Source organism: Chanos chanos, chromosome 7 (assembly GCF_902362185.1).
Source record: "Chanos chanos chromosome 7, fChaCha1.1, whole genome shotgun sequence".
NCBI lineage: Eukaryota > Metazoa > Chordata > Actinopteri > Gonorynchiformes > Chanidae > Chanos > Chanos chanos.
Window position 1 is genome coordinate 35,767,990 of NC_044501.1, and position 12,500 is coordinate 35,780,489.

The 12,500-nt window shown below is 47.1% G+C and overlaps 1 protein-coding gene across 1 annotated transcript in view; it reads right to left on the reverse strand.

Annotated features, from left to right (window-relative positions):
- The window catches only part of dnah2 (dynein, axonemal, heavy chain 2), a 90,854-nt gene that overhangs the window by 57,228 nt on the left and 21,126 nt on the right, over positions 1 to 12,500 (reverse strand). Inside the window, exons 15-26 of the mRNA XM_030779250.1 lie at positions 12,103 to 12,259; positions 10,058 to 10,297; positions 9,684 to 9,872; positions 8,025 to 8,172; positions 7,104 to 7,296; positions 5,954 to 6,154; positions 5,534 to 5,690; positions 5,245 to 5,419; positions 2,867 to 3,030; positions 2,519 to 2,680; positions 1,442 to 1,545; positions 1 to 14 (exon numbers count right to left, since the gene is read on the reverse strand). The exon at positions 1 to 14 is cut by the window's left edge and continues 143 nt beyond it. Coding sequence (XP_030635110.1) covers positions 1 to 14; positions 1,442 to 1,545; positions 2,519 to 2,680; positions 2,867 to 3,030; positions 5,245 to 5,419; positions 5,534 to 5,690; positions 5,954 to 6,154; positions 7,104 to 7,296; positions 8,025 to 8,172; positions 9,684 to 9,872; positions 10,058 to 10,297; positions 12,103 to 12,259 — 1,904 coding nt within the window. The remainder of the gene's footprint in view (positions 15 to 1,441; positions 1,546 to 2,518; positions 2,681 to 2,866; positions 3,031 to 5,244; positions 5,420 to 5,533; positions 5,691 to 5,953; positions 6,155 to 7,103; positions 7,297 to 8,024; positions 8,173 to 9,683; positions 9,873 to 10,057; positions 10,298 to 12,102; positions 12,260 to 12,500) is intronic.

The window sequence follows — 12,500 nt, forward strand, 5'->3', positions numbered from 1 at the left end:
TCTGATCCCAGTGCCTGTACCATATCATACACACACACACACACACACACACACAGAAGCTCAGATATTATACTAATCATACAGGCAAACGTAAAAAAGGAACAGAAGGAGACGACAGGCTGAGAACAACATCGGGGTAGATGTAGGACGTGGGAAAAGAATTCTCCCACAGACCAAACCTCAAGGCAGATGAAAATTTAAAAGAAGATAAAATAATTGTATTTAATGCTAATAAAATTTTCCTATACAAAGCAATTAAAGACGTCTCAGGGCCCTGAGGTTTTTCTAAATGCTTAATGAGACTTGACTAATTAAATATAGTTTGTTCACCAGAAACATGGGAAGCAGTACAACGTGGTGGCAGAAGTAACTGTGAGTGAAATGTTTGAGTTCGATGTTTGAAGTCCAAGTCTATAAACAGCAGTCGTGATTGACTGATTGGTGGTCACCAGATTGGCGTGTGAAAGGCCAATGACAAGACTGAGATGGTCCAGTGAGGAGGCCCCTGCTCCGTCTGTTTTTGGACAGGAAAATCCTCTGGGCACGACAATCCACCCCTGCGCCGTTTTCCACATCAAAGCACTACAAACAGAGCTCCACCGTTTTCCTCCGCTTCCGACCCCCACGGATTTTACCCTAGCTCCCTGCGTCTCTTCTCCGCTCTTTCATTTTTACGAGATCAGACGTAATCCACTGTTTATTTTCATCTATTCCCCTGTCACCGGCGGCGGAGGAAGGATCTTTCAGAAGGTTACATCAGCGCCGATTAGCCCGCTGTTATCATGGGATCTCGTTCTGTCTCTGCTCCCCTGTCAAAACAGGCCTGATGGAGGAGGATGGGCCGCTGTTTTGGGAATGCCACAACCAATCAGGGGGAGGCCGCAGGTATCGAGACGCGGCTGCTGTCCGGGAAAACGGGGGGGAAAGCCGAGCTTTTTTTCGACGGGTGAGGGAAAGAGCATTTGCATTCCTCTGTGTGCAGCTGGCGCCAGAACGCGCTCTTCCCAGAGTGAGGAGAGAGCCCAAAGGGACAGAGACAGAAACAGCGGTGTCACCGAAGCCGAGGCGTTCCACTGAAAGTCTGATAGGAGTACTGACCCAAGAACTGCTCTCCCAACTTAGCCTAAACCCTGTATCAGAGGGCAGAGTAACCCCAGGGAGAGGGAAATGTGAGAGGATGCCTGTCGATTTGCAGAGGGCAATGGGCCAGCGTACTCACATGCTCGTCAGTGAACATGAGGTGAAAGATCCCTAATAAGGGAAGACTAATGTGAAGATGACATTATGAAGTCAATGTGGGGTCAATGTCATTGTCTTTCTCTCTCTCCTGCTGTATGTGTGTGTATGTGTGAGTGTGTGTGAGTGTGTGTGTGTGTGTGTGTGTGAGTGTGTGTGTGTGTGTGTGTGTGTGTGCGTGTGTGTGTGCATGCAATGACTTCACCTCTCCCTCATGGCTGGATTCCTCAGGTCTGTGATCAAGGGAATCGTCCTCTTAAACAGTTCGATTCTGCTCTTGGAGTGGTCCACTATTTCCCACTGTTTGTCCTGCAGGAGCACATATTTTACACTATAAACGCTGCATCACTTGACGTAACCGTTCAGACAATACCGCCCATGCGGAGGCAGTGTAATCGGCAGAGTCACGGTGTCATGCGGCTCTGAAGGGGAAAAGCTAAGCATTGTTCTATGATCTCGTGAAGACCCCAGTGACTGAATGAGCTGCCACCCCCAGGGGTGCCTCTTGCTCAAGCAGGTGTTTCTAATCTGCTTAAACTAATGACACACTAATGGCACTGGAGTAAGTGAGAAGAGAAACTAAATGAGCTTTAAAGGATGATTAGCTAAAACAATAGGGTTTATCTGAAAGCGTTTAGAGCAGAAGCCCACGGGCACTGCAGTCCTGCTGGACCTGGGTTGAGAAGCACTAGTGTGAGTGGTGGGTGGAGTGTGTGTGGTGTGGAGGAGTGACGTGTCCGGAAGGGGTTTGTAGAGACTGTGTGTGTGTGGTGAGTCGAGGGTGATGTAGTGCATGCAGTGTAGTGGTGTAGCGTAGAGGAGACACTGGCCTTGAGCTCGCGGCTGAGCTTGTGAAGGGGTTTGTAGAGACTGTGTGTGTGTGGTGAGTTGAAGGTGATGTAGTGCATGCAGTGTAGTGGTGTAGCGTAGAGGAGACACTGGCCTTGAGCTCGCGGCTGAGCTTGTGAAGGGGTTTGTAGAGACCGTGTGTGTGTGGTGAGTCGAGGGTGATGTAGCGCGTGTAGTGTAGTGGTGTAGCGTAGAGAAGACACTAGCCTTGAGCTCGCGGCTGAGCTTGTGAAGGGGTTTGTAGAGACTGTGAGTGTGTGGTGAGTCGAGGGTGATGTAGTACGTGTAGTGTAGTGGTGTAGCGTAGAGGAGACACTGGCCTTGAGCTCGCGGCTGAGCTTGTGAAGGGGTTTGTAGAGACTGTGTGTGTGTGGTGAGTCGAGGGTGATGTAGTGCGTGTAGTGTAGTGGTGTAGCGTAGAGGAGACACTGGCCTTGAGCTCACGGCTGAGCTTGTGAAGTTTCTTGTACATGGCCTGTGCCGTGCTCTCCATGTTCTCCGTCTGCAGGGAGGCAAACTGGCCGGTTTTCCACTCCGCCCAATGAACTTCCCATTGCTGAGTAATTTCCCACACCTGCTGTAGGTAGTCTAGGTCCTAGAACACACACACACACACATTCCATTGCTTTAACTGCATATATAACCTACACTGATCAGCAGTATTGCTTATATACAGTTTAGAAACTTCTCTGTCAGGAGGAGAATAAATCTGACCTGGTGAAAACTCTAGCGCTACGGTACGTAGCAGTGTATTTATACTGTGAGGTCGGGCTTAGCAAACCTTCTCCAGGGTCTGGATGTCTTTGGAGTGTGGCTGCTCTATTTCAAAGATGCTCAGGCCATTACGGATAGTGCCCTCCTCCTCTTTAAGGGTCTCCAGCAGGGATCGCAGCTCAGCAACCTGCTCCAGAGCTGACGCTGAGGTCACCGTACTGCCAAAAGGACCTACACGCACAACAAACGCACACACACACACACACACACACACACACACGGATTAACAGATTGTATGTTATTTCCCAGGAGAGAAGCTAAACTCTTTGTGAAAGCATGGCTAATCCCTGCCTCGTGGTATTTGAGAGGAGTAAAGTGAAGTTTTTTTTCATTTTTTTCATTTTTGTTCATTGTGTCATTAATGTTGTTTCACAGCAGAACTGGAGAGGTCAGTAGGTCTCTTCCTTGAATAACAGCAGGAGAGTGAGAGCACAGAGGGGAGAGTGGAGAAGAGGAGAGAGGTGAGGAAAAGAGAGAGGACAGGAGAGGAGAGGAGAGGAAAGGAGAGGAGAGGAGAGGAGAGGAGAGGAGAGGAGAGGAGAGGAGAGGAGAGGAGAGGAGAGGAGAGGAGAGGAGAGGAGAAGAAGAGTGTACATGAGAAGGGAGGGATGGTGTGACTTTCTTTGTTGGCCTGAGTGGATGGGTGTATGTGCGTCTGTGTGTGTGAGTGAATATATGGGGAGCTGGCTCCGGCCCAGTTCCCCACACTGGCCTTGGACTCCCATGGCCTGTACGGTCGTGCGCGACAGCTTTGATTTACGAGATATTTGATCTTTAGAAAAAAAACCCTGGATGGAAGTGCACAAGTACAGTCAATACACACACACACACAAACACACACACACACACACACACACACACACACACACATACAACAACACACATGCTGTTCACCAGAGGGTTCCTGGCTCTAAGGTTCCAGTTCCACTATAGCTCTTATCTGCTTCCAATTAGTTCTCCTGTGGGTTCTTTTCTAGTGCTGCCGTTTGTGCCACACTGCGTGACCTGATTAATAATGAGCTCATTCAAACCCGCTCGGAACAATACTTAAGTCAAACATACAGCGGAATATTCATTTCAGGCATATACATTTATATGCGACATCTGGTTAAGCACTGCAGGTATGTGACCTCACTGGGGAGTGAAACAGTGCTACAATCTGGAGTGAAGTAATCTCTAGATTCAGAGGCACCTTGATGGGAAATATTGAAGGTTTTGGTCTGAACGAGAGCGATATTATTGAGATTCTTCCTTCCACTTGAATACTAATTTCTGTCAGCACAAAGCCGTTTCCTGGCCTCATTAACCTGACGGAGTCAGTCATTGTTTTCCCGAACAATCTAAACATTCCCAACATCCTCAACAAGTTGCAGCCGACGCTGGTTTTTTTGGAGAGGTAAGGGGGGCTTTGGGAGAATAATAAGCAAGAATGTCAAGTGCATTTGAGCAGGTTTGACTTTTTTCCACGGTTTACTAATCGTGTTTGTTCTGAAATTCCATCTTCGTCACGGATGACAGAGGTGCAGGAAAACTTTGGATTCATATTGAAGTGAAGAGAATAAAAGAGAGAGAGAGAGAGAGAGAGAGAGAGAGGCAGATAGAAGAATGAAACGCAGCTTAGAAACAACAGACATCAACAATCACAACGCCACCCAGAGAGAGACAGAGACGAGAGAGGCAAAGGGAGGAGGTGAGGAACAGGGGAACGAAGCAGTGAAGAGAAAGGGAGGATGAAAAGGTGGGAGGGATGGAGAGAAGGAGGGAGGGGGGTAGGAAAGTAGGACGGGAGCTTTGTCTTCTTTGATACATTTTGGCACGGCACAGCTTTGTTGTTCCGCATGGCAAGGAGGGGTGGCGTAGAAAAAAAAAAAAACAAGGGCGAGAGCGAGAGCGAGTAACTTTTCAATCTCGTTTTTTTAATCGAAAGGAGAGAATAAACAGTGGATAAACAAAAGCGGAGTTGAGTTTGGGTTGACGGCGGCAGCGGCGGCGGGGGTAGCTGAATGCGTGATGAGTGTGGTGAACAGCGGTAAAGAAGAAGCCAAGGACGAGCTGTCAGAGTGATGGCGTTCATCACAGGAAGTGTGAGGCAGGTGAAGAGACATGGTGGCAGCATCAGAATTACAGCACGGTAATTGGTTTTGATGCATGTGTGGCATTACAGGGGCACCAAGGGGTGCAGATATGTCACAGTGGGAAGACCACCTGGTCTAACGTTAATGCAAAGGGGTCAGTTAAGTCTATTCAGGGCAAAATGTGTTTTCACGAAGCAAAAAGGTACGCTCTCTGGATGTATGTGTGCATGTGTGTGTGAGAAAGAGAAAACGAGAGAGAGAGAGAGCGAGAGCGAGAGCGAGAGCGAGAGCGAGAGCGAGAGAGAGAGACCTGTGTTATTGAAATCTTGCACAGTGGTCTGCATCTTTCTCTTGAACTCCTCTGCAGAGAAGATGAGGTTGCTTTTGAACTTGTCCTTGTGTTTCTTCAGCATGGTCTTGCTGTCAATCACCACCTGCTGAAACCACACCCACTCTCCATTCAAAGCCTCCAACATCTCCTGAACCTGCGATAGAGAAATGATAGAACTCAATTAATATGTCTCAAGCGAATGTTAAAAGTGCTGGTTGTGTGTTTGTGTGTTTATGTGTGTGTGTGCTCTGTCAACTCAAACACCCACAGACTGGTCCACCGCGACCTCGTATTTCTCCAGGATGGCAAACTGCTCGTGAATGGGCGGAATCTGACTCTCCGTCTTACTCATGTCTGCCTGCAAAGTCTCCAGCAGCTTCAGACTTTCAACCAGCTCTTCCAGGGTCTGAGGAGGCTTGCTCAACCTGTAGACACACACATGCACCAGTACACACACACACATACACACATTTATATGTACATAATATTTAATACTAAAGCGCCCATCCAAGTAATATGAAAAAATGACAAATGAGTGTATACACACGCTCATGTATTATATGCTGATGTGGAAAAACACGTTAAAATATCTGAGGCACGGCGTATGGAAACGCACAGTCACACACTCGTACAGACAAACCTATGGGAACACACACACACACACACACACACACTCAGGCAGACAAACCTGGCAGCGTTCTCATGCAGGTAGTTATGCAGCTCTTTAAGGCGAGTGCTGGCCATGAGGCTGAGGAGCTGGGTGAATTTACTCTGCCATTCATTGCAGTGCTGCACCAGGGAGAATTTTAATGGTGAACAGTCCAAGAGCACAAACTGCACACTCAGCACCGTCTCCTCTTTCTGCACGTTATTCGCCACCTCTGTGTACCTGCAGAGAGAACGAGAGAGAGAGAGAGAGAGAGAGAGAGAGAGAGAGAAGAACCACAGAGTACGACAGGGCCCGGAGCAGAAGGAGAGAAAGCAAGAAAGAAAGAAAGAAAGAAAGAAAGAAAGAAAGAAAGAGAGAAAGAAAGAAAGAAAGAAAGAAAGAAAGAAAGAGAGAGAGAGAGAGACATTAAGCTATGTATGTGTGTGAATCAGTGTGAGTGTGCATGAGTGTATAAATGAGGCTCTTTGGGTAAATATATAGAAAACAAAAGAAATAACTAATCACCACACGTCTGTAAGTTTGTGTGTGCCTCATGGCATTCTAAATACCACATCAAGGCAAAGTAACCTTTGTGACCGGCAGAAAGCCTGAGAGCAATTAATGCTGATGCACGTTCAGTTTGCCTGGGCACCAAAGCACATCTCTGCTTGCCTTATTGACCAGGGGGGGCCATGCTGAGCTTGACTAATACACACATACACACAGACCGTGTGTTGACATTTTAATGATTCCCACATACCACATGTCCGAACAAAATCTATAGCACTGCCAGCTCTGATGCCCTCTGCACAGAGTCCACACCGGCACGTGTCACTGAATTCAGTTGGACCACTTTGAGATAAGAGCTGCGTTTGGCTTTCAGGCTGGATTTGATAGTCTCTGGGAAGTTCTAATTAGATCGTTGACTGGTGTTTGTTTGTATGTTGGTTTTTAATTTAAAGCATGTCTGTGTTTCTCAGGAAATGAGGCAAAGGCCCTCTGTGTTTTCCATAAATTCGAGGAAATTATATTACTTCCATGGCCTTGTGAGCTTATTTTTAGGATGTCCAGTTGTGGCAGTGTTTCTGTCAGGGTGCTATTTTAAGAACCGCTGCTGCTAGGTAAGTAGAGGTAGAGCGAATGAAAGAAAAAAAAAAAGAGAGAGAGAGAGAGAGAGAGGTGGGGGGACCTGGCAATGTCAGCGTCAAAGGAGGACACAGGGGGGTTGAGGCGCTGGTAGCGGCGGATGAAGGGGTCCTTGTTAATCTCCCAAATTTCCCTGTGCTTGTCCCAGGTCTTCAGATAGGCCTGCAGGTGAGCTGCATTTGCCGTCATCCCCGCGGCGACCGCTGACTGGATCTTACAGATCTCCTCATCCTGCTCTGGACTCACAGAGAGAGACAGAGAGAGACAGAGAGAGAGAGAGAGAGAGAGAGAGAGAGAGAGACTACGTCAGTGAGGGGCAATCAAACAGAGTAATATAAACATTAATTATATGTGCTGTATAAATACTTTTACCTGATGGCCAAAACAAAGACACCTGTTCATTTTGCATGTACTGTACTGTACTGTAAATGACATTACAGATCAGTCAAAATCTTGTTACATGTTCCTCTACCCTGGGCCATGTAATGTCAATTACAGCTCAGAGACAAACAGCTGCTCTCTGTCCTTCTTTAGGGAAACTTGCCAGTCGTCTAAAATACCGCCAATCTCATTACAATCCAACACAGAGAGATGCAAGGTGTTAACTACCCCCTGGAGAGCCCCTTGCCAATCAGGACCTGACAGACAACTCACTAAAGATGCAGGAGTGCTGGAGGAGAGATGCAGAAATGAGAGAGGGACTGTAGAGAACTGATACAGATGGGTAGGTTGGGAGGGGAGGAGAGAGAGAGAGCAGTGGGAGTAGAAAAGGAGAAATTAGACATAAGTAACCATGTGAGGAGAAAAATGCGAAGCGGAATAGAAAAACAGGTACATCAGAGGAGGAGGAAACGAGAGGAGGACATAAAAAGGGGGTAATACGGGGTACAGAAAACCAAGTATGGAAAAGAGGATATTAACAAAAAAAAGAAGAAGGAGGAGGAGGAGGAACGTGGATTCGAACCGATGATGGTGTGGATGGGTTTTCTTTGAGAGCGCTGGTGTGTTAGGAGGTCAGGAAGGCGTCTGAGCACAGAGATGGTGCTAATGAGCTGAGCACAGACACTGTTCACTATCTGAGCCAGCTTCTGTAGGGTAGGGGAGAACTCCACCTACAAACACACACGCGTACACACACACACACACACGCGCACGCGTACAGGCACACGTGCATGCGCGCGCACACCCACACAAACACAAACAAAACACTTTTATAACTAAGGCCCAAGTAAGCTCAAACTCCAAAAATGCCATGCTGTATGCTCATACCCTGAGGGCCCCTCAGTGTTTTTGCCTGAGGCGGGCACAGTAGAGCTTTCACCCAAAACCACTGTCCAACGAAACCAAAAAAAAAAAAAATCCACAAAGTGCACAAAGTTAAACTCAAACTGTTCTCCTCTTTTCTCTCCCCTGAGCCAGCCGTGACTGAGTCAGCCCATTTACGCACTCTCTGGAGCAGACCCGGCTAAAGTAAGCATTTGATGCGTTTAAGTGATTAGTCCTAACCTGTGATGCAAACCCTTTTGTTTCCATTTCTTTATTTCTAAAGCTCTCATGGGACTCATTGTGCACGGCAAATACCACAGAAATATCGCGCCAGCGGCTGCTTGAAAATATTTACGTCAATGGTTTCCCTTTTCCTGTGCAAAGCCGGACAAGGACAAGGCCGGCCGTTCCGAATCCTCTGAATATTCGTAATTTATCCCAGATCTTTTCTACAGACTTCACTTCATCTCATGTAAAAGAATATGTGTTATGACACTTTCACTTTGAGCTACAGCAGAGTCTGCGTGTCTCTATGACGCAGCTGTGTGCTTGTGCTGTGTTGATTTATAGAGTGTAGACTGTGTACTGAATGCCCTCTGGCTGATATGAGTGTTGTGTCTCCATATGTAAAGTATGTGTCCTGAAGGCCTGCATTCACAGGACAAGGACAAAACATGTTCTTCTTTAGTCTCCCCCCCAACTGTATTTAAAGCAGTGAACCTCTGTGAGATTCGAGGGTGTAGAGCCTTACATATGAGTCAGACTTTCTTTTTTTTTTTTTTTAAATGTTATCTCGAGCTCAGATGAATAAGAATGTCCTACCAGGAGTTCACATTCAAAATTCAAACATTCTTATCTGGAAGAGAGTGAGTGAGTGAGTGTTGTCCCGGAGAGCAGACTGGGTGTGTCAGATGGCATTTTGGGAGGGTTGCGTGAGAATGTCTGTAAAATGTGCATGTCTAAGTGGGTGTCTGTTGTTGACGTAACAGGTAAGAGCTCACTTTTACAAACACAAAGCAAAAAGATTATCTCCTGTGAATCTTTGGTATGAGAGACACATTTGTGATTTGATTTCTGGCCTTAATATTCTCATCGAGTTTGCTATGTTTGTGTGCTTATTTATGTCTCTGTGCTTGTGTGCGTGTGTATGTATGTGTGTGTATGTGTGCGCATACATGTGCATAAAGGAGTGACTGTGTGTTTGTGTGTATGTGTGCGTGTGTGTGTGTGTGTGTGACTGTGTGTGTGTGTGTGTGTGACTGTGTGTGTGTGACTGTGTGTGTGTGTGTGCGTGTGTGTGTGTGTCTGTGCGTGTGTGTGTGTGTGTGACTGTGTGTGTGTGTGTGTGTGTGTGTACCTGTTCTGCGGAGCCAGGTGTTTCCTGGCGCAGTACCACCTGTACTCTGAACAAAGGATTTGGAGAAGTCTTGCTGTCTCCATTGATGGCCTTGGAGAGCTCCTGGAGAGACCCTTTAATGTTAAGCCGCAAAGCCTCCTCCACCATACGGTCCACTTTTTCTGTGTGTGCCACCCAGTGCTGCTGCACCTGAACACATACACACACACACACACACACACACACACACACACACACACAGCTACTATTTTGACACCTGTTCATAGCACACACACCCTGAAAAATATTCGTTAGCACATCTGTATCCCAATCATAGAGACACACACACACACACACACACACTCACACACATAAACACACACACACACACACACCTCAGGACCGTCAGAACGAAAGGTCTCATAGACACCGGCCATGATGTTGACAATGTCCTGGTGTGCAGCTTTCAGCTTGTTTAGTTGGCTCTGCCGGTGGCTCTGCTGGGCTTCCTCAAACTCAAGATCTCTGTACACAGTCTTCCCATCTATCCGCACCAGTGACATCTCACTGATCTCAGAACAGATCCGCGAGATGGCCAGGTTCGCCGATTTATACTCATCAACTCTTGCCTGCAACTAAGGGAGTGAAAAGAGAGGAGAGGAGAGGAGAGGAGAGGAGAGGAGAGGAGAGGAGAGGAGAGGAGAGGAGAGGAGAGGAGAGGAGAGGAGAGGAGAGGAGAGAGTAGGCAATGTAGAAGAGAGAAGGTTAAGAGCAGTGTGAGATTAAAGTTTGGGGGGGAGAGAAGATGAACAGGCATAAAAGAAGGAGCACAAGGTTAAATGTAGCACAAAAGCCTTTCTATGAGTGTAAGAGTCAGTGTCATTCTGTCTCAGCTACTGAGGATCTGAGGGCAGCACATTACATGGGAAGTGTGCATATGATTTCAAACCCAGGCACTCCTCACTGACTATACTCTAAATCAAAGGAAACAGGCCTTATCCCTAAAGCATCAGGCTTTTCTCATCCAGTGGGGCTCTCTCTCTCTCTCAAATCAATTTATGAAGGGATGGACTAGCTGTGATGTTTCTGAGACCAGACCCATCTCACATGGAGAGTAATCACGCTACCACTCCATATTCCAGATCCCAGCTCCCATATCTGGATTTCATGGCTTTCATGGGATAAAGAAAGCCTGTCTGAATAAGTCTCAAAGAGAGAGATATGGAGTGTGTGTGCGTGTATGTGTATGTGTGTGTGTGAGTGTGTGTGTGTGTGTTTTGTGCGTGTGAGTGTGTGTGTGTGTGTTTTGTGCGTGTGTGCATGTACGTGTGACTGCACGAGCTTTTATGAGAGGCCCTTTTTAGTCTATGTCAGAAGTGTTGAGTTTTTTTTTTATTCTCTCCCTCTTTCCCCTCTGCACTTCTGCTGTTAAAGTCTCTGCCAGCCCTTGACTTTGGGGCGGCACAGATCTCTGACATTGACTTTGACGTGAACCTGATCTGCCTTGCCTCCTGGGAGAGGTGATGGTGGCAGTGCACCAGGGCTGGAGCTCATTGTGAATGCTGAAGGTGTTTATTCTGAGCGGGGTGCGTGCATGTGTGTGTGTGTGCGTGTGTGTGTGTGCGTGTGCGCGTGTGTGTGTGCGTGTGTGTGGCATTTATCAGAGAGGATGGAACTCTCCTGTCCCCGTCTCCCTGTGTTTACCACACCACCGCAGCAAGTGCACAAACACAGCTATAATACAACCTTATATGGTGATGGATTAATATACAGTGAGCTGTGAGGTGCCGCTGCAGACAGTGGATTGTGCCTCAGTCTGTTTGATGATCGCAAGGCGCAAATGACTCTATGGCTCCAGATGAGGTAAATAACAAAAGACACCAGGGTGTACCGGGAGGTGAAGAAGATTACTATCTTTGAGTGCTGAGTGACATGCAGACTAATTCCTGAATCTATGATATTTTACACACAGACACACACACACACACACACACACACACACAAACACACACACACACACACACACACACACACACACACAGAAAATACTACCCAGATCCTCCTCAAAGGAAAGGGCATTATGTCTGTGATAAACTGCAGCTCTGCACTAAATTGTGTGCACTAGTCTCGCCGGTGTGAGCTCTTAGATCACGCTCAGTCCTACTGATACTCCACATAAGAAACTGTACAGGAGCTCAAATTTCATCTCTCTGGTCTCATGTAATAAAAATTCCTGCCAAGCTTGGAAAGCTGCCTGGTCTAGAGCTTGGCATTTATACCATTGTATTATCCTGACTCAAAAATGTGTGGTCAAATGTCCTAAGAGGTTCCCTCTAATAGACTCTAATATACTGGGAGATGTTCACGCTTTGTAAACAGGGCTCTTTCTTTTGAAATCAGAAGTGTGTGTGACTCTGTGTGTGTGTGTGTGTGTGTAGACCTTGCGGGCATGCAGACGACAGTCACTGATAAAGAACTTGGATGCTCCTTTAGTGGACCACCGCAGTTTAGACAGGCCTGGCTGGATCTTCTTGTCCAGGAAGCGGATCTGCTCCCGAAACAGACCCAATCCATCGGGGGTCAGTGATTCAATAATCCTGACAGAGAAACACGTGTTAATATGTCTGTGTGCGTGTGTGTGCGCGTGCGAGCAACGCGTCTCTGCATGTGCATTTCAATTCTGTAATAGAGAACACAGACTATGAATGAGAATGCGGGTAAGCATGCCGATACACATGTCATACCCACTGTAACCAGTAAGCCTTAGTGAGTGTTGTCTGAACTGCCACTGCCGTTTTGTTAGATATAAATGTTTTCCCTGGCTAGCATCTACAATGC